This window comes from Aptenodytes patagonicus, chromosome 2, assembly GCF_965638725.1.
Source record: "Aptenodytes patagonicus chromosome 2, bAptPat1.pri.cur, whole genome shotgun sequence".
NCBI lineage: Eukaryota > Metazoa > Chordata > Aves > Sphenisciformes > Spheniscidae > Aptenodytes > Aptenodytes patagonicus.
In genome coordinates, this window is record NC_134950.1 from 27,398,236 (window position 1) to 27,420,622 (window position 22,387).

At 38.9% G+C, this 22,387-nt stretch overlaps 1 protein-coding gene across 5 annotated transcripts in view; it reads left to right on the forward strand.

The window, feature by feature from the left end:
- Positions 1-22,387, forward strand: part of TRIQK (triple QxxK/R motif containing) — a 67,389-nt gene that overhangs the window by 29,482 nt on the left and 15,520 nt on the right. For all 5 annotated transcript variants that reach the window (XM_076329429.1, XM_076329428.1, XM_076329427.1 and 2 more), the window contains one exon: positions 21,962-22,047. In XM_076329429.1, coding sequence (XP_076185544.1) covers positions 21,962-22,047 — 86 coding nt within the window. The remainder of the gene's footprint in view (positions 1-21,961; positions 22,048-22,387) is intronic.

Genomic DNA, 22,387 nt, shown 5'->3' on the forward strand with positions numbered 1-22,387 from the left:
TCTTAGTAAGCTCAAACTGCTAGAATGAAAATATAAACAGGCAGTTGCTTAATTTGAATTACATTTACAGAAATTGCAAACATCATGTGACTAGCTTTTGCTTTTACTTGATGGTAAAGGCTGATTAAAAATAAGCACTATTGAAAGTATTCACAGATTCAAAGTTATTTTGAGATGTTTCATCTGTGTAGCAGTTGGATCAAGTGCAGCAAAGCACCATGAAGTGAACAAAGAATAAGAAGTGGAATGTGGGAAGTCAAATACTCTGCCCTGATTGAGTGCTCTGGTTACAGTTAATAAATTTACAGATAATATAAGGCAAGTCATTAATCTGTTGTTTAATCTCTGAAATACTTTACTTGAAATCTGGTCCTTGTCATCATCCCAGCTACATAGATACCCTATTTACCATGGGACCAACTGAGCGAGTTTTGCGCTGCTAAGCTATTGGTGCTGTTCTAAAATAACTCATACATTAAATAATAATATTTTCAAGAGTTTTGACTGCCTGTTAAATAGGAAAGATAGAAAAAGCCTGCCTTTTCCTTAGTTTATTTTCTGTGACTATCTTATCATTATCACCATATCTGCATTGGTGCTGTAAGATTTGTAGCAATGATGATATCCTCGATTGTGGTATTTGATTTTTCATTAACAAAGTAACAGTAATTTTAGAATGCATGGGTTTTTTTCTTAGAATTAATTTTCCTATGGGATTTTAACTGAATACCTGTGGGCTTTCTTGTCCATAAGAATTGGGGTTTGGATGATCTAGGGCATGATAGGTAAGAGGATTTGACACAGCTCATCACTAAATCACTTGCTCAGGTTCAGCCTAGGTGTTAGTCATGGGAAGATGGTAACTGCCTGGCAGATGTTGGGTGGCATTTATGATGCGATGTTTGTGCATTCAGTTCCTAGTGGAGAAGTGTTGAAAATCATCATTATTTGTTGGCAGTCAAAACAGAGAGGAGCTGGATAACGAACTAGCATATGGAGTGAAACAGTGTCTCAGCATTAGACATGGTCCCTTCAGCTCAAGGTTATGGCATACTGATGAGAGCGTGGCCCAGATTCACTGAAGCTGTTGTAAGTCTGGAGTCAGAGGGTGCATTAAATCCCTCAGCTTTGGACCTCTTGAGCATAGCGCTCGTGTTGACCTGCCTCTTAGCAGTGCTAATTAACTTGGCCATGATGCTGTGTATTGTGGCAGTGCATCTCCTGGTTTGAGGCTGGCTTGCACCTGCCCAGTTCACATCACAGGCAGAATGAGTGTGCAACTGTTTGTGTAGATCTGGCCTGAGGGACCCTCAGTCACTGTCACTGAAGAGCTGGAAGAAGTTTTAAGTTAAAGTAGAATGCAGGTGGGGCCTCCTAGGAGTTTTGTAGGCATTGAGTGGGGATGTGTAAGAATCATCTCTGTAGGCTTCTCTTCTAACGGGTGAAAAGTCTGACTTTGGGCTGGTGATTCATGTCTGCACTTGTAGGTTAAACAAGCCTGGTACTGCTTTCTGGCACAGAGGCCAACTGGCATCCAGTGACCCTGCCCATACTGTTAAACTCTTTTATCCCTAAACCAGAGTGGCTGCTTGCAAAGTGCTTATTGAAAATTGCTCCAGGCCCATGTTAACTCTTGAGCCATGTGTAGGAATTGCTTGAGAGAGGGGTACTCTGGGCACAAACTGTGCCAGGGACTGTTGTAACAATGGGAGGGTGCAGACCACTGAATTCCAGTTCCTATTGGCGTTGTATAATACATTGCTATCCTGCAACCAAATAGCCAGAGTGTACAGTTTGACATTACAAAGTGACCTTGAGCAACACCTACCTCTCTCTACTTGTTCCTGTCCCCATGTCACAGTGTATACTATACCATCCTCTGAGATGGCACAGCTGTTTGTGTACCATTTTGGTCCAGCTTGAAGAAAAAGATGTGCTGGGCAGTTTTTCAGTTGAATCAATTTCCTGATCTGCTTCATCATCTGGCTGCACGCACAAACTGAGCTAATACGCATCGAAGAGCAGGACGGCACACTGCAGGGACTGAAGTGTGTGGCAAAACTCAGGCCAACAAGTGCCATAAGCCAGTATTGTTGTTGAACATATTACAAAGCCAAGCCACACCTTGAATGAGTCTAGAAAGAGTCTTTATTCCGTATAACATGCAGATTGAACAGATTAGGAAGTGTAAAAAGGATTCGCTTCCTGTGTAGGCTTCCCCCGACTTCTTAGAATCACTTTTGATTTCAGTCCCGTGGCCTCTGTAGGTCAGATCAGTCTTACTGTCTAAATTACTTTATGACTAATAACTATGATAGTTTAAATCCATGTATTTTTAGAGGTATTTTACACTGTCTGCAGTGAACAATGTTGTCTTCCATACATGTGGAAGGCACACCAAAACCTGAATGCAGTTCTTTTTTTGGCACAGCCTTCCTTTTCCATAATGTTCAGGTATAGTACTGCATCTTTTGCCTACCGAACATTAGAAAGAAATGAAGTGACTAGTGGGATTATCTCTGAAGAAATACTTTTCCAGAAAAGATAGGCTTCAGTCCGCTGTGTCTTTTCTGGAATAGATGGGGACTGTGCAAACTAGAATGAACTGCACAGGGAGAAACATTGAATAAATTGCAAATCAAATAGAACTGAAGGTACAATCCTTAACATACTTCATAGTGTGAAGTGTCTCAGAAAATCAACCTGTTAAGTACAATACCAGATGGAAACGATTGGTAGAGTTACAAGAAAATCAGACTCATGTCTGTAACGCAGGAGGCTCCGTGTATCTTGATAGGCAGCTTGGAAAACCACAGACCCCATACCATATATTCCATGGAAGAGTTTCTGTCCAAATGGCTTAATGGGAAAAGCAAATATGACCTGTTGTGTTTGTGTAGAGAAAACTATCAAATTCTAATGAGTAATCATCATGAAAAGGACAAAGAGGGAAGTGCTTTCATGTACTCTTCGGAGAGGGAGAATGAAATATTTTGGCTGTGGCAAAAGCAGAAAAAGTGTAGTCCACAGAGGATTGTCTTCCCCATCTTACTTCTATCACTGATGCAAAAAGAGAAATTAAAAAGCATAGCAGTGTTAACTTTTTTGCTTTATCCAGCTACCTTTCAGGTAATTTTTAGTTTGAAGAGAAACACTTCCTACAGTCAAGAGGCCATGAGTAGGAAGGTTGGATTTTATGGTGGTGGAGATTTGGGACAGGTATCACACTACTGAATTTAGCAAAGTTATTTCAGATGCTCATCCTTGTAACTGGGAGCAAAATTGAATCTGTAAGTGTGAAGATAAAATGAATAACATTTAGATACTGGAAAGGCTTATTATGTTTCTTCACGATTTGTTTGTTGTCTGTTGTCAAAATACTATCAAAGAACTGTGCATGTTGCTAACTTAGTAATAATTTTGGAAAAGTTTCATGATAAAGGAGGCTAAACATCAGTACGTGTTGCCCAGAGAAGTTGTGGCATTTCCATCTCTGGAAATTTTTTGAAACAGAGTTGTACGAAGACCTGAGCCATGTGATCTAACTTCAAAGTTAGCCTGGCCTAGCTTCTGGTTAGAGTAGGTAACCTCCAGAGGTCACTTCCGTCCTGAATTATTCTGACGTACCCTGCCATTATTCTCATTTGTTTCTGAAATGCTGGAAATATTTGCTTAGAGTGGTACCAGCATAGAGTCGTAACACAGAAAAGGTTCTCAGAGCTGTTCAATACACTCCTTCGCATGGGCAGATGAAGAAACAGAAAACTAATGATGCGGTACTTCTCATACATCGCTATGTGGGAATGTCAGGGTGGGTTGCATCAGCATCTTAAAACATGGCTTATATCTTTACTTTGATGACCAGCTAGCTCGATACGAATGCTGGCACTTCATCAGCTGAAAATCTTAGAGGAAAGGTCCCCTTGTTTTTGATGATCACCCAAAGTATGGTCATGAAAAAAAAGTGTGGTTTATCCTTTTATGTATTTAAAGTAGAGATAAGAAATACTAAAGCCATTAAATAGGGCACTGGAGACAGTGTGTTTGAAGTACTGAGTACTGCTTTGCTCATCCATGTTTAAGAAAGATGAATCGAAAGTGAAAGAGATGCTGAAAGAACTACTAGGATGACCAAGAAGAGCCTTGTTTAGCACAGCTGAACACAAACTAAGGCAAATATGGGTTCCTCTTAGTGAATGTTTTGGGAGTAAACACTTGGGAAAGACAACAGTCCATATGTATCCAGTCTGTGTGTATAAATTGTCCGTAAAGAAACAAAGCTGGAAATTAGAAGACAGTTTCTTCCAATAGGAGATTGAGCTTCTTGAGTAATGTCCTACTTGCAGTGCTAAAGACAAAAAAAACCCCAAAGCTCTAGCTCGTTTTCCAACTGATCGTTTTCTATGATCGGTTTTGAATAAAACTGAATGCTATGGGTGCCTTCACTAACAGAGTACTGGATTTCAGTAGTTCACCAAGTCCTTCCTAGTCATATGTTCCATATGGACAAAGTTTCACTGTGAAGTGGAGCAGCTTTCTGAGATATTTATAGCTAGAAAATGCATTTGGAAGGATTACTATAACTTTCTGACTGTAGTTTTCCTTGTGGAAAAATTAATACTGAGTATTTTCACCAAAAGCAAGATTTCAGGAGAACTGAAAATATAATTGAATTTCACAGGCTTTTTCCTTTTTGTTGAAGAGAATATGAAATTCATGCTGGAAGTCCAGGCTGAAAGAAGAGACATGAGGGAAAAGGAGCACATTTCGATCGTAACATTAACCTTTGTTTCTCAGTGCCTGTGCTCTCAATGTAATGTGGTGAAACTATCAAAACATTTCCCCAGCATCATCTTTTCCTGTCTGTTTTTGGGGGTTTTTAATAAACTGCTGGGTGTACGTTTGGTGTTGCTGCTCTTTTAGTTCTTTATATTGTAGAAGTGCAGTACTTAACAGTCTAGTAGTAAGTTTAGTGTGGAATATCTCAGAGGATCCCCAGTTGTACATCTTGACAGGACTTCCCTATGTCACCCCTTGGCCCTAGCTGTTGCAGCATGTCCCACTGGTAGGAAACGCATAGTATTTCTAGGTTGTCAAGGAACCTGGGAACATATTTCATTCTGTAAGTAAATAGGAAGAGTTTGGAAACAGTTTGTAGCAGGTGCCAAAGGTTGTGGAATAAGGGCGTGGTAACTTCAGTCTCCACTGCATACATTGCTGACTGAAGTGCTTTCTTTAGGTAGAGTTTTCCTTCTCCGCCTATCTATTTATTTATTGAGCAGCATATTCAAAATCAGTCATTTCCCAAGAATTATTTTAACCTAGCTTAGCACATTTTGAAAGAAATTCATGCGGGTGTGCAGCACTAAGCATTACTGAAATCTTTGGCGTAAAGTTGCTCGGATCTTGGAAGTGCACAACAGTATGGGGGACATGGAAAGAGCTTCGTTCCCAGTAAATCTTGGAATAGGTCAATATATTGGCTAGAGTGGGTATAAGCTGGCTAAACACCTGGAGTAGAAAGTGATCAAAGCACATGTATTTATGTGGACTATTGGTCACTAACGTATCACAGGGACATACCAACTAAGGCTGCCATTCGATCACGGCGAGGGATGCTGGCCTCGGAGAAGAATGAGGTAAGACTATTGCCATGTTTTACTCATCAAATCTCTGCACTTTTCCTAACCCAAAAGAAGGAAGACTGTTATCTAGGACTGTTTGCACATTTGATGAATCAAAATGTGAATGTCTTGTCCAAGGTCATACCCAGAACATGTGGCTGAGAGAGGAAAAGATACTCTGGTCCTCGTCTATTACCCTAACCATAAATGCATTTGTCATCTTCCATTGGTCCCTTGCCTCATTTACTACGCTTCATACAACTTGATCAATGAGTCTTATCATCCATATCTACTTAGCTACTGAAAGAGGAAGGGGCTTCTGAGCAGCATACATTATCATAAAATGATAAAAATTCATAAAATTCTGTATTCTGGTATATATGTTAGGAGCAGACAAATTTATATTTATTCCTTGTCTTTTCAATGCCTGCCTTTGAACTTGCTAGTATCTGTATCTGTATTAAAAATACAGGTGGGTGCCTAAAGATTTTTCCTATGAAATTTCTGTGGAGAAAAGCAGTAAAAAATAAAGCACTAGCACACCACGGAGTGAACTGTCAGTGAGTCCTTTTGCCACATTCTGTAGCCCTTTTATTGTAAGAAAAAAAAATTACTGATTAGAACATGAGCATAAAATTAGCCTTGCATTTCTGCCACACCTTTGGATTTTGCACTAAAAGAACTAAGAAGTAACTCGATGTAAATCTTCATTTCATGCATGTTTCACTCAAATGTTAGTTGCAGTAATTTTGTTTTAATAATTTAGTGTCCTCTATTCTGCATATGCAAAATCCCTTTGCTAAATCCTTAGAACTTGACATAATCAGATCCACTGGCTTTTTCTTGGATCTAGGAAAAGTACGTCTGTCATAAGGACTGCGTTGTTACTGAAAGTGAAGTTGTGCCTCTTTTCTTCTGAGGAAATGAACTGTTGAAAAACAGGCCATAGGGAGGGTGTATGGCTTTGTTTTGTTCTGCATTTCTATATCTATCTATCTACAAAATGAGACATTCAGAAAAACAGTACGCTCTGAATGTGAGACAAACCTCTAGGTTGCGAAGGACTGAAAAATGACTCTGAAAAAGAAACGCATTGACTGTTTTTCACTCTGCATGCTATGTATACTAAATGTGTCCTTTCTGGTATGTTTAAAGAACAGAATCAATCAGAGCAAGAAATGTTAATAGAGAACTGTTCAGGTAGTTCACAAATAACCTCTCTCATCTGTCCTGAGCAATGCCTGTCCTGTCTGTTGCGAGCCCAGTGCCACGGGAGGTGGAGGATTTTCTCTGCTGATGCTGCACATCAGGACTTCCCCGCAGGAGATGCACTTGAAGTAGGACCAAGTCACTCGTCACCTAACGGTGCATGGCTGAAGTTCTGTGTCCTGTATTGCGTGCTAGACCACACTAGGTGACTCTGCACAGAGGGACTTCTTCAGCAAGGGAAGACAGGGTGGTGTGGGGTTACGTAGGACCTCTGTGATCAGAGCAGTGCCCACATCAACAGTTTGTGAGGAAACAGGCACAGCTAAAAGTTAGTTTTCTGTTTAATTCTGTTTAATTTTGTATGCTTTTAATTCCAGAAACTGAAATTGCTTTGTGCATGGGTTTATAAATATTTAACATGCATTTTTAATGAATAAGAAATTGACTTTAAGGGTCAGTAGCAGATTTGGTTACTTTTTCAGGTACTTTTTTTGATTGTTTCTCATTATATTTGTAAATGTAATTTTAAAATCTTTAAAAAGAAATTAATATAGGCCATCAGAGAATCATCTCTAATAGATAATACTCATGAGTGTTTTTCACTTCTGTTACACCATTAGACCAGGATCTCGGAGTTTTTGATGAGTACCGAAGTCTTGCAAGGAAAAGAGATTTCCCAAGGTCATACAGTAATTTTATGTAAGATTCAGGAATAGAAAACAGCTCTATGCTTTATCTGCTCTAATCGAATAGTTTTCCAGATGGTAGACTATTTTCCTCAGCAGTCTCCTCAGCTTTTGTATGTTTCCTAAAAGAGGTAGCATACTTAAAAGATCATCCTGTGGGATAAAGTTTCGGAAAAAAATGATGCTGGGAGAAATCCTTGTTTCTTGGAATAAATTGCCCTAATACATGTCTTCGCTATTGAAATTGTTTATAATATAGTCACGTTCAAAATAAGACTATTCCTGAAACCGACTGACTTTATTCATTAAAACATCAACAGAGCACTGATGCTGGTGCGAATGACGAAATAAAATCAAAAGGTCTCAGATAAACTCATTACCATCACTCTGATGGCAAAGTGATAGGAAAAATACAGCATTTAAGTTACTTGACAAATTTACATGCCTAAAGGGAAGATGTGAAGTAAAGCCTAGCTATTCTTCATTATATATTGAAGATTGCAGTATTTGTGAATGATACCAGACATTCACCTATAAGGCAGCAAGTCCAATCCTAAAGTCAGGAGTAAGAGGCCATTATTTTACATGTTTTAATACACTACATGCATGCACATGTAGTTCCTTTTCTATGAGCTTTCAGAAAGGGAAAAGAAAAGGATGGAGTAGTATGTCCGTAAAATAAAATACATTTTAAAGTTAGCCAGGCTCCTCTATCCTATTATCTTAACACAAACACGGATCTCATCACTGGCTGTAGCCCAGTGTGGCTTTTGAAGGTAAAATTGTGTCTCCTAATATGCCTTCAAGACATTATTACACCTTTAGTTCTGAGGTCCATAAACCATTACTCTGGGTGCTCATAAATATGCATTTCCTTTACACTTTTAAGTAAGCTGCTATTGCTGTCATTCACTTTTTAGTTAAGACCTGTCAGGTGGTGTTTCTGTGGAAGGAAAGGAGTTTAAATTATGGGCAAACTGAAGATATGTAGTTCTTAGCAGTGCTAAAATTATGAGTGAGTGGGAGAGATTATTCCTCACAAGTAATTTTAGGATCCCAAGGGATAATGGTGATGTGTACAAGAGATGTTCCCTTCTCCGCTAATGCCATTAAAAGCCTCTGATTTCTGCGTTGCTGGAGTGAGACTCCAAAAACCTGCTTTTCCATCTTACCTAATCACTTTCACAGTATCCTGTAACATCCACCTCTGCTAAGACTGTCAGTGCATTGACTCCTGGAGTGACAGTGATATATAGGTCTGACACAGCATCCTTTGCAATATGCTTCACTGAAGTGAGAACTGCAAATGCTGACAGTATTACTGGAAACCTTTTACTTAGGCAGAATTAATAAATTACAACTTGTGTTTTGGGATGGTCTTGAATATACAGCTGGTCCAGAATGATATGACTTACTAGTAAGGAATTACTGCATCTTGGCAGACAGCATCCAATTTATTTTCAATTCTGAGAAAAGCATTATCCACTGGGTAAGACACTGGATCAGGAGTTAAGGCATTCAGGATCACGGTTGTGCCATTCTTCTGGTGCCTGACCTCATGCAAGTCTCTTCACCCAGATGTCTTGTTCCTTTCCCCACTCTTAGCCTTTTTTAGACTCTGCTGTTGTCCTTGGTGTGTGATGTGGCTGTGATTGTTCATAGGGTGTCCCCCTCAGCTCTTGCAGCTTCTCCACTCCTAGGTGAACGCCATGAATCCCACACTTGGACTAAATCCATAAATTTAGTCCGTTACCCACAAGTTCTAGCTCCAGTCCAGGCTTTGTTTGGTTCAGACTTGGGAAGCTTTTCTTTAGCAAGTTGTGACCAGTGGCGAATTAACAGTGAGTCAATCTGAAACTAAGAATGTTTTTAATCTTGGCAGCGAGGACACAGGGTAATGTTAAAAGGTATTTCAGCTCAACAAGGCAGGCCTTAGAGAGAAGTGACCCTAACTTCTGCTGAGCTGCACTGTCTCTGAGGCTCTGTCCCTGGCTCATCATGCAACTTTGTCAATGTTCTTTGTTTGCTGCAAGGCTTCTTTTGTTTTTCAGAAAATCGCATATATGATTTAATGCTGGGTGATGTACTAATACCGTTCAAATACTGCCATCCTATCGTGTGTGAGAACAGAAGACTGTGAAACTGTTAGAAATGGATGCAATGTGGTATCTGCAGTGGAAGTCCTGTACTCTGTTTCATATGGCCTCGTCTGTTCCCCGAGTTGCTCAGGTTTTCTGTGCCACCCCCAAGACCTTGCTGTTCCAGCTAGGGAAAAGGAAGCTGTGGGTGACAGGTTGTGTCCTTGTCTTCCTGGCCTAGCTGTCCTCATCCCTCCTCTACGCAAAGTCCCACAGCAGAACAGCTGGTCAGGTTTGGTTGGGGAGGTCTGTGGTTCCTGGGAGGGTGCTCGTGGAGGAGCAGGGGCACAGGAGAAGGGATGACTGCAGATCCATGTGGTGCCGCAGTCCCACTGTGACATCCCCCAGGCACAGGCCCCGGTCACCTAATAAGGTTGGACACATCAGGTAGCGTGGGGTTAACTACAAGAGAGGGAGAGAGATCCTCCTGTCCTGAAACACCACTGACCCTTTATCCAAAAAGTTTAATATTATTATTACAGTACTTGGTGATGTTGTGGTGCTTACTCAGCAACCACTGTTGTGAATGACTCAGTGATGTTGTCTGGCAGTAGCATGATATACACCAGAGTAATTGGGAATAAATTTCAAATTACTGGTATTGAAAACGTTTTTCAGGCAGTGGTTGGTTTGGTCCTGTTCATGTGCTCAAGAGGTTAAACTTATTGCCAGAGACATGGTCTGGCAGAGTTTCTTGCTGGTTCAGATAAGCTAGGGCTGTTGAAGGGGTTTTCTTCAGTGGGGAAAGAGGGAAGGGGGTATTGCTTTCCTTTTGATCATGGTCCTATAATAATTTACATGTGTGTTGTTGTTTCTCCTAAAAAAATACCCCAGTAGGGAATCTTTGACTTCTCCTGTGACCTCAGTTGCTCCTGTTCTGTTGAAGGTCAAAAGAAAGTAATTTGTATAAGACAATGGGAGAAATTTCTGGCTATGTAGTTGTGGGGATAAGAAGAACAGAGAAGATGTTTTGTGGAACATCTGTTACATGGATATGCTTTATTCATAGAATCATAGAATCATAGAGGTTGGAAAAGACCTCTAGGATCATCGAGTCCAACCGTCGATTTATTATATTTATTTATTGTGGGCCTGAATTGGATGACCTGGTCATCAGTCTCTATATTTTCGTTTATTGTCTTTAAATGCTCTCAGTGGACAACTATTAGTAGTATTTTTCTACCTTCCTGCCTAAGCACAGGCTAGCTTTTATTGAAGCTAACCTCTAGTAAATTATAAAGCCAACATCACAATAACAAGCAAACAGATGGGACATATAATATTAATAAATTATTGATTGCAGCTTCCTCATCCTTCACAGTAAGCTCTTCAGGACAGAGACAGACAGTTTCTTGTATGCACCTACAGTACCACAAGGAGGTAAGCAACAGCCAACATGATTTGTCAAATCAATTCAATTTTCTTCTCTGACAGAGTAGCAAACCTTATCGATGGGGAAGAGGAAGAGGTGCCATATGCCTTGACCTTGTCAAGGCTTTTTGACAGTGTATTCTGGTAAACAAACTAGAGATGCGTGAATGTGAAGCTACTGCAAGATGGGTACCAAATTGGTATGAAACCTGTTCTCGGTAGCTATTAATGGTTTATTGTCTGTTTGTAAAGGTGCAATAAGGGATCCATAGTGGTCTGTCCTGGACCCAGTATTTTAATTGCAAGTGGGATGGTGAATTTAGTTTGCAAATTATACCAGTATGGGAGGCAGTAAAGAGATAAGAGTTTAAGATTAAAATTCAAACTAAATTTGAGAAATCAATGAAATGGCTTGGAAAAATAGAATACAATCCAACAAGGACAAGGGCAAGATTCTTAACTTTGGTATAAATAATCAACCTACAGGCTGAATATAGGTAAGAAATGCTTAGGCAATAATTTTGGAGAAAGGGTTTGTAACAGTGAGCAGAGTCACAGGCAGACTGTGATTGAATGTGTAAGGAGAGTATATACATAAAAGATACCGTTAAGGCCTCAGATGAAGTGCTGTGTTCGATTTTGTACAAAGACCAGAAAAAAAGTCCAGAGGAGATCAAGAGGAGCCCAGAAAACAAAGACTAAAGGACTGGGACTGAAGGACTGGTTCAATCTGGAGGACAGAAGACTTGAGAAATGTAATGGCAGTCATTAAGTATATAAAAGCCTTATGCAAAGAAGAAGGGAATAAATCAACTGTCCTCCAAGTCTGTGGTGGATATGACAAAAAGTAATGGGCTAAGAGTTCAATACGGGAGATTTGAGTTAGATATTGGACATGAGGAAACTTTCCATGATTAACCTAGCGAAGCACCAGGGGAAAGCTAGTGAGGCTGTGCCATCTCCATTTTTAAGGACCTGTTTTTCTGTGACTCTCTAGTCCCTGTGTGGAACATCGTTGCTGGATGTGTCCTCCAGGTCAGTATCTGTGACAACAATGGAATCATCTCTCCTTCTCTTGTCTTTGCTACTTAGCTTCTATCTGGCAGATCCCCTCCTGTTCAGTTTTTTCCCCTATTAAGTGAGCTATGAGTACACCTTCAAATGGGATGTATTAAAAAAAGTCTGAGGCCTCTAGGGACAGAGATGGCAAAGACCAGAAGAGCATACTTAGGACTTGTGCAGCTCTGGAACGATGCCGCTGCATGCTACCTTCGTCTTCCTAGAAAGCTCTGGCCATAAGTCTTTTTCCGCTTATTTCAGGGTATGTCACATTTTCCTCTATTTGCAACCAACAGTTAATAAAATCAGCATAAGCCAAATTGGAGCTGGGTGCAGTCTGTCTCAGAAAGGCAGAAAGACTCTTTGTGTGCTGTGTGTCCCTCTTACCACACGTTACGCTGCCTTTTTCACACCTCTCGTCATCAAAGAAATAGTACGATAGTTTCTGTTGTCCAACAATCATCTAATCAAATGTTTGATAAAAATACGGCCTTTAATTGTGTTAATGGTGTGTACTTCACTCCTAAGCAGTAGTATTTTTGTTTTGCTTTTCTCATTTTCAGAATTTATACTAAAACATGGTTGTTTATGTGAAAGTGCAACTGTTAGTCGTTGTTCCATAGCAAAGTAATAAAAATGTGCTCAAAACTACATGTGCACATTAATGCATGTATATATTATGTAGGTGGAGAAGAAAAGAAGCGAAACACCCCACCCAGTGATCTGTTTCAAATTAATTGTGTTAATTTATTTTCAAGAAAGGTATTTAATGTTTTCATAGTTGTCTATTTGAGTAGGAAATGTTAAGGAGATTGTTGGAAAGGTTAATTGAAGAACTGCCATCACGTGTGTTAAAGATACTCCTTTTACATGGAGCTATTACTTTTTAATGGCTGTAGGCATGCACCTGTTGGGCTTGAGCAAAAGATTGTAAAAGATGATTTAGCATTGAAAGGCGTGAAAAAGGATTGCCCATCAAATAGTATCTATTTGCATCAACATTTTTAGTGCTGTTCTTCAGATCTTTTATTATGGTCTTGCAGTTAATTGAGTATATTCTACAGGTATTGAAAACAATGAAATTACCTGACTAATTAGCTGATTTAAAGTGTTGGTGTTATTTTTTGTTTTGTACATTATTGATAACAAGTTTTCTGAATTTCTTTTCTTAATTGCTTATATAGATTTTTAAAATATTCCTTAAAAGAAGTATCAGAAAAGGTGCTAATTTAAATATGTTCGTAGTTACTCATTATAATCAACGTATGTCTAATACAAATTTTAAATGTAAAACATTTCTTTAATGAAATGCTGCTTTTCATGGCAACTCATAGCAAATTCTGAGGGATTTTCTAAGGGATTCTGTTTCCAGTCAGAATATTATATTTAACAAATATTACCAGACTTCTGTTTTGGAATCGGGAAAAGATAGCAATAATTAGATGGGTATATTTTGGTATACTTAAGGATGCTTTATATTTTGGTTTTTTTTTTAATCTTGTATGCAGCATAAAAGGAACTTACTCTTTTTAATGCATCCTTCTTGTTGGCTTAAAGCTGAAATATAGTTGCATGAAAATTAATTTACCCCTCATGAATGACTGGTTGGATTATCTTTGTAGCATTAAATGTCAACCCTGAGCTCAGAGCACATTGTGTCTACGGTAAAAAGTTGTCCCTGAGCACTTAATGTTGTGTTAAATGATGATGTGTCCTTTGCAAATGTATTATTAGTGTCAAGCTGTTCCGTCTCTCAAGATTGAAAAATGGTCAGTGATTTGAGCTGCCATTAAACCTGAATAAAAAAGAGAGAGGCTGTGGGGGGTTTTCATGCCTTTTCTGAGTACAGACATACTCTTGAGTATGTATAAGACATATCAAAATGTTTCTGTTAACCTAAGACTCCTAAGACTGTTGTTGGAATCACAACAATTAAAAATAAGAAAATCTCATTTCTGCTTCTCAGGAAAAGAATGGTCATTGAATACATCTGTGTGACACTAAGAGCACAAAAACCCCAATAATAAATACTTGAGAACTTGGTCTTGTTCCGTAGACGTGAGCTAGAGTTCTGGTGCCAATTCTCAAACATAGATTATAACACTGTTACTGATGTGTGATTTGCTGTCTGATTTTAACTGAGGTTAGGCCTGAAATTCCTTTGGAATTTTGTTTTTCTGAGGTTCCTCTAACATCCTAAATAAATAGTTATTTCCAGTTTTAAAGTTTATAGTGTTATGGATGAGGCATGCATCTTTAAGATGTGTCATGTGTGAGTAGAGTTTCACTGGACTGAAATTCTGTTACTCAATGAATACATAGTGACTGGTTTAAAATATCTCAAAGATATTTAATCATATACTTCTGTACACGCACCTTAGAAGCTAGGTGCCTAGGTACCTTTATGGATCTGGGTGATGTTACAAAGCACTTGAGAAAACACTTCTTTCCCCATGCCAGACACCTAACTTGCTGGCATTAATAAAGGCACTTAAAGAAAAATTCTGCTACTGTGTATGAGATGATAGAGCCCAGTTTTGAGGAGTCCCAGGGCATGTAGGAAAAAAATATACATATATTCCCTCCTATAAAAAACAAACTACTGTAAAGTTATGGAATTGTTGAAAGTACAAACTGATTTGAACTTTTTAGTCCATTGACTTGCTATTTATAGACCCTACTGAATTCCTTTGGTGCACTTTAGCTACATTACTATAGTTACATTAAGGTATTTCAGACAATGTGATTTTATGGCCAAATTCTCCCTGAGTTGTCAGCCATTTAGCTGGTTCCAAGGAATTGTTCCCTGATGACTGGAAAAAGGCAAATGTCGCGCCTATCTGCAAGAAAACTAGGAGGAGGACATGGACATACTAGAGTGAGTCCAGTGAAGGACCAAGATGACTGTCTGGAATACAGGATGTACAAGGAGAGGCTGAGCGTGCTGGTTTGTTCAGCTCTAAGAAGAGAAGGCTCAGTTGAGATGTTACTGCTGTCTACAAATATTTAATAGGAGGCTATAGACAGGGTGAAGCCTAACTTTTCTCGAAGGTGCACAATGGTAGGACAAAAGGCAAGTTAGAACATGGAAATTCCAGTTAGGTAGGAGAAAAATGCTTTTACCAGAAGGATGGTCAAATGTTGGAAAAGGTTGCTAAGACAGACTGTGGAATCTCCACCTTTGGAAATGCTCAAAACTCAGCTAGACAAGCTCAGCTAGACTTAGCTCCCTGAGCGACTGGAGCTAACTTTCAGGCTGGATCCAGTTTAGAAGTTGGCTCTGTTATGAGTGGAGGGTTGGACCAGATGACTTCCAGAAATCCCTTCTAACCTAAACTATCCTATGAGTCTGTAGCTTAAAGCACCAGGGATCACAGCTGGCACACAGGAACGGTTCTGAAGAAGCAGTGTAATTATGGTACATCTTCACAACAGTGGCTCTGTAGTACAGACGTAGCTAACTGGCTTGGGAACCGCCACGGCGTAGCTGAGCAGGGGTGGAAATCACTGGGAACCACCAGCTAAACTGTGATTTTAGATGCATTTTACAGTCCCTTCATGGCTCTGTGATCTTCTCTTTATAGTGCTAGTAATACTTAAGGTTATTACTTCAAAGGTAATTTGGCCATGTTCACAAATGTCCCGAGAGTCCAGATAAAATCATGTAGGAAACCGATTCTCCTTCTCCACTTGTCCTTTAGATCTAGTTTCCTTGGCTCAGATTCATTCTGCTTAACTTTAGAGGTGAAACCAACCCACCTGACTTGGGTGCTGGTGCAGAGAGAGACAGGCTCTCTCTGTTGTTGATGACAGTAAAATAGGTGCTGCCAGGGAGCACTTGAGGCTGTCCAAAGAGTAAGTGACAGCAGTCTAGGAGAAGTCTCTCTATGAGAAGTAAAGAGAGACCTAAATAAACAATCACCTAAAACTGAAGTCAGGTGCAATACCTGTGACCATCTATGTCTTGCATGTAAGAAGGTTGTGGAGGATAGTGTGACTGAGCCTTCCTCCATCGTGGACCTTTGCCCCTGCCAGCGAGATCTAACTTTTCCCTTCCCCCTGTTACAGCGGGGAAAAGGAGGGGATGCTCGAAGTCAGACCGTGGAAACCCTGAAAAGACCAGAGGACCGTTTTTTTGTTCTGTGTTTGTTCTGTAGGATTTTGCGGGAAGGTTCCTGGAACCTTCGCTAATTTAGATCAATAATCATAAGAACAACATTGATTTCAGCTTAACTAGGTGTGTGATTTCACACGTCCAGTTTGACAGTAAAGCTTGCCACAGTCTGTCTCTAGTTTCTAACTAGCTACATATACATTTTAGTATAGGTTTCAGCATCAGTTACATTAATGTACTTTAGTTAAACTACTACTGGTAACTAAAATTTACCCAGTAGTTGTAGTTTTATTACAACTTAATACCTTAACATACGAAATGGATTGCTACTGTATGGAAAATATCTTACTAATGTTTTGATTATGACTATAATGCCAGTACAGAAAGATTTGGGACAGCAGTTTGTTGGTTGTTACAAGTTATAGTGAAAGTGTTGAAAGGAATTTTAAATCTGTAATGTTGATTAGCAAATTTTACTATCTGTCAGGTTTTCTGGCATGCTGTAAATAACTCATCTTCAAATAATTTGTCTGAGTAATTAAATTTCGATTGCACATTTGTCATTTCAAATATTTTGACTCTTATCTATTTGCTTTTCTATTGTGGCTTAATTGGTGTGGTCTATATAAACGGACAATAAATTTATATACCTTTGTTATAAAGATCAGTCAGTGAATAGAACTTGGTATTCATCCCAGACAGAATTATGATTGAATGTATTTGCAAGATTAAAGCACTGAATTTACTTTTTTCTAATTAAAGGCAATTAAAGATTTGCAGACACAAATAAAAGACAATGAATTGAGGAATAAGTGTAGGAGCAAGTCCATTTGCAGGTGAAAAGAAGTGCCTTTGAAGCAGAACCAGCTGTATTTTCATTGAAAGAATAACAGTTTAGGAAGCTTTTCTGCATGTGCTTGCTTGATAGCATAATGTACTCATAAGCAGCTTACGCAGTACAGTATTCAGAAAATAGCAATGCATTAATTTTTAAAGTAGCAAATGCAGGCAAAGAGCAGTGCTGCCACATGATGATAATGAAGGGGGATATTGTAAAGTCTACTGAGAGAAAAGAAAGCAGGGAGCTCCCGAAATGTGAACATTTATAAAACAATAACTAGATATTCATATGATAATAAGATTGGACAGCAGCATCAACAAAGGCCAAAGATGCAGTCCTGTTTCTGCTAAAGCCTGAGGAATTGAAAAGCAGAGAGGCAGCCTTTAGTCTGTTATTCAATTGCAGTAATGAGCTATTGTTAGAATGAAAGAGTAAATATCTAGAAGTGTTGGGAATCTAATTTTTTTTCTCGTGAAGTTATTCTATAGATTTGTTCAGGTTGTATCTTAAACGGCAGCATCTTTAAACACAATCTTAAATGTAGTGAGTTTTCTTAAATATAGTGCTCAGCATGTTGCATTCTCAGTTACATGTAAAACAGAGCTTGGTATGTATGCAAAAGTACAATGTTATGCATACTACCTGGTAATGTCACAGTATTTCTGTAGACTAAAAAAAAATGGTCACCCAGAACTTAATGAACTTGTCTAGTTCATATGTATTATTTAGTTTAAGCTTTGCATGAGTCATGGCGTCATTGGAGGTTTAGTTAAAAAGAATACTGAATATACCAGATCAGGTCATCTCTAATCTGTTATTAAAATTATTGAATAGAAGATATATGGGATCTCAATTTCCCTTGTGAGTAGAGATAAATCACAAAAATTCTTGTGAAACTTGTAGATTTTTAATCCTAGTTACATGAGGAGAAACAAACTCATGTTGCATATTGTATGAATACCTAATATTCACTCTGAGGGAGACACTTTGGCATTTTTCACAATACAGCTGTGTTTAGTAGCTCAAAAAGTACCTATATTTCACCCTTATCTTCACCCTTTTCTAATTCTACAGCTAGTAGAATAGTCTTCATTTCTACCTGTGGAAAGTTTTCAAAGCAGGATCTGTAAACAGGGCACAACTCAGTTCAGCTGCTGCTGACGTCACTCTGCCACCAAAGGAGTAGAAAAAACTGTGCAAGAAGGGTGGAAGGAAGGGGTGGGATGAAAGGTGAGCTCTGGAGAGCTTCCGAAGGGCAAAGGCAACTTCAGGCACTGAAATGGAAAGGTGGATGATCTTTGCACCTGGCCTTGGGAGGGACTGGCAGGAGGCAAGACAAGCAGGGAGGTGATGGCTGTAGTCGGTAAGAAAAGTTGCCTTATCGTGGACTAGATCTTTGGCCTTAAAAATGGAAAGAAGGTAATGGACTTGGAAAAAGTTGTAAAGAAAGAAGTGGCAAATTTGTAAAAAAAAAAAAAAAAAAAAAGGGAAATTGGGGTAGTTATTAAAAAAAGTTAAGGAAAGCCAACACTGGAATTTGAGAGAAGAGATGAGATGAAGAATTGATAACGATAATGAGAAGTAGAAGAGGAAAGGATTTTGCTTAAGTAATACCAAAAGTAAGATTTGATCTGGAAATCTTCCAATTCTATCTTTTTGGCTTCTTCTTCTTGCCTTCCTACATTCCCTCAGGAAAACTGTGTCTGTCTTGGATAGACATTGGGTAAAGCAGACAAATGGGGCTTTGTCTGATTAGTCCATCTTAACTGGCTTTGACGGTCAGTTCCTGGGAAGAAGAAACAGCCTAAGCTGATGACTCTGACAGATAAATGTACAAGAAAGCTTGCAGGATAAGTGAGATAAAACTAGAAGACATTGGGAGTGTGAGTATACGTATTCCAACTGGTTGAATTTGCAGACCCAAAAGAACATTGGGAGCCTGTATTATTTATTTCTGCTTGTTTTCCAGGTGGTAATGATCAGTATTCACGTGGTAGGGGCTTTGTATTTCATAGTTCTTTATAGTCCTGTAGTGCAGATGTCTTTCCCAAGGCCTCAGAAAGTTCAGATGCTTTAAGAGTCTTTTACTACAACTGCTGAATCTGGTTTTCATTACAGAGGACTCCGCAGATGCCCTTTTTAAACTTTTGCACTTGGTGGACTCAGACTGTTTCCCTATCTTTTTTTTTTTTTTTTTCCTTTTGGCTATTGCATTTAGCAAGGAGAGTGGTAAATTAATGGCAGGTGCATAAATTTGGAGAACTACCAGCTCTAGAGTCATTATTAAAATAGCCTATTTGTTATATAGGGTGGTTTAGTTGTTCATATCAGGTTTAATATAAATCTGGAAGCATTCTCTAGATAAGTAGAATCCAGTCTTAGCCATAGCCACGATACTAGAATAAATAGTGCCAGAGTGCTTGAAACCGAGGGAAAGAACACCAATAAGCCTTCCCTTTTCTAGGAACAGACTTGGTCCTACCGATAGATCTAGTTCATAGGCTGGGTCTCCTGTGCTCGTGTCACCTTCACAGTTGAGCCTTGGAGAGGGGGAGGGAGACTGGGCAACGGGAGGAAAGGGAGGTGGGTTTCAGTAGCCGATTTGTTTCCCATTTCTTACGGGCCTTACAAAGCTTTCTAGTTTTCATTATCTAATGCCATTGCATCACTGGAAGGGAAACCTCTGACTGTCCTGCTTTATTTACCGCAGACGGGAGAGCAGCAAACCTGAATTACGAGAACTGAAATTGAACTTAGTCCTTGTCATTTATATACTTCTAAACGAAGGTATTTGCCATGCTTAAAACATCTTGGATGGATAAATTTCTATAGTTTGTTCGCAAGTAAGTAAGAACAGCTGCATCACTTCATTGAAAGTTGGCTCCCAACAAACAAACAAAAAAATTCAAGGCTGGGGTATATCTATGCCAAATTTCAGCCTGGAGTGAATTTTTATGAGTAATAAACTCCTGCCATCTATAATGGAAATTCTGACAGCTCTTTAACTATTTCATAGCAAAAGTAGGCTGCAGTACTGTAGGGAGAAGAAACGTTCTCTTTCTGGCTGGTGTCGTCTCATGACTTAGCCATTTTAGTGGTTCCTGCAATTCTTGCGCTAACTGTTCAAAAAAATTACTGTACTCCTGATGCATCCTATTATCCGATATCATTGACTTCTGAAGAATAATGCTGCAGTGGTCCTGTCCTGCAAATGAGATACATTGACTGGATGAATATATTGGAGCATCAGACGTAAATAGTCATTCTGTCATCTTTTCTTCACTCTATCCATTAAGAAGGTTCCTTGGATATATGCTTTTTTTTTCCCCCCAATAGACATGGTTTCAGTTATTTTTTCCTTTTGTCACTGAGTGTTTTCTAAGTTATTTCAGGTCTTTTATGAATAATATCTGACCAAAGGATAATACAGAGACCTTCACAATATATAATCCCTAGGGCTGAGGAGAGATTATACAATGAAAGCAAATTCATAATGCGAGTTCAGCATCCACAATATGCTACAGAGAGGAGCTCTATATTGAATATGAGCAGAGTGATAGAAAGAGTGGACAAAGGTAGAGGTGTGTTTCTGTTAATCCAGTGTACCGCTGGAGAAGACCTTTCTTTTCCAATTCATGTTTCAGAATTTCACCACTGCACTATAATATCCCAGTTTTGAAGGTGACCATAAAATGAGAAGCTTGCACTATTGGTTATGAATGTAAGACCACATCTGGTTGAGCAAATGGGAGTGTTGCATGCACAAAACTAGTGGGCATGGTTTTAGAGAAAAGGTTAAATTATTTGAATGTAACAACGATGGAAGCTAAAGGTAAAACTAGGTAAAATTAGTGGTTAAAAATGGCCAAAGATTTCTGCTTTAAACATTGTAGCTCGGCTTTGGAAATAGGCAAAAAGGACAAAAAGGCATGTATGAATTAGGGGGTAAAAAATGGAAAGGACTTTTTTGATAGCCAAAGCGGTTGTACTGAGGCGCTACCCCTGCGAGCAGTTTCTTCACAGATTCTTCTTTTCCTTCTCCTCCTTTTGTGACTGTATCTGTACCTTGACTTCTGTTGACTTAAAGAAGCTGTGTTTAATAGTACACAGTACAGCAGTAACAGGCCCTTCAGACAGCAAAAATATCCCTGAGAGATATCAAGTGGTTAATGCTTTATTAAGTTCAGATAAATGATTTATGCCATTTCTAAGTACTTGTCCTCCTCTGAACTCAGTTCATATGGACTCACAGTAACCAAGCATTTGGCTGCGCTCTTTGTGACTTCAAGGGATAGTCCTCGTAACTGTTTAAAAGTCCATCTAATACACTTCTAGAAGGTTTTGTGTAACATGTTTCTACAAGCAGATGGTGTGAAGCAATGGTTTTATTAGCGCTTACTTGGACTGACTTGCATTGTCTCCAAGTTCTGCTACTCGCAAATAATGTTCCAGTTCAGAATGATGAAACATTTACATTCACCATGATGTCCTGTATGACACATTTATATATGCATTAGAGATCACTAACCAACAAAAATTATAATTAAAATTTTGTTTTTATTTAAATGTGAGGGAAAAACGTCATCTACCTTTAATCTACTTATTTGCTGTCTGATGCTTACTGAACAATTTAATAAACATTGTACTAGTGGATGGCTATCCATACGTGTATTTTGATGTCTCTCTGGAGTAATAGGTTCTATGCTGATTTGTCAGCTCTTGCTTGTTGCTGTCATTGCCTGTGTTAAGGACCGTTGTTCCATGGATTGGGCCCCTGTCTTATAGAGTAGCTCCTGCTTAAAGTGCTGGACTGTGGGAAGTTTTCAAAATGTTAGATCTGACTTTTCAACTGAAATAATTGCAGACATTCTTTATCTTCTTTTTGCATCATTTTCATTAAATGTGCTTTTCTACTCTAGGAAAACAAGATTATAAGAAAACCAGGCCTATGTTAAGAGCTACAAGATTAAAAGCAGAGGCCAAGAAAACTGCACTAGGCATAAAGGTAGAGATCTATTTGATAGCTTATACCACCTTTGTGTATATGTTGTTTCTTTTCCCCATAGATGTACTGTGTGAATATTGATTTCTGAGAGATATTGTTTATGACACGTCAAAATCTAAGTGGAATGCCAGAATCTAAAATATTTATGATGGATTGCTTTTACTTAATCCTAAAATAACTAGAATAGTTGAAATGCTATAAGATTTTAGGTAGTCCATGTCCTTGTTATGATGCATACTTACTTTAAGGTCAATAAAGTACTGTATGCTTAGAAAATTGATCTTTTCAGGGAGCCTCTCTACACACAGAACAAATGCTTTAACGATTTCATATAGTTATA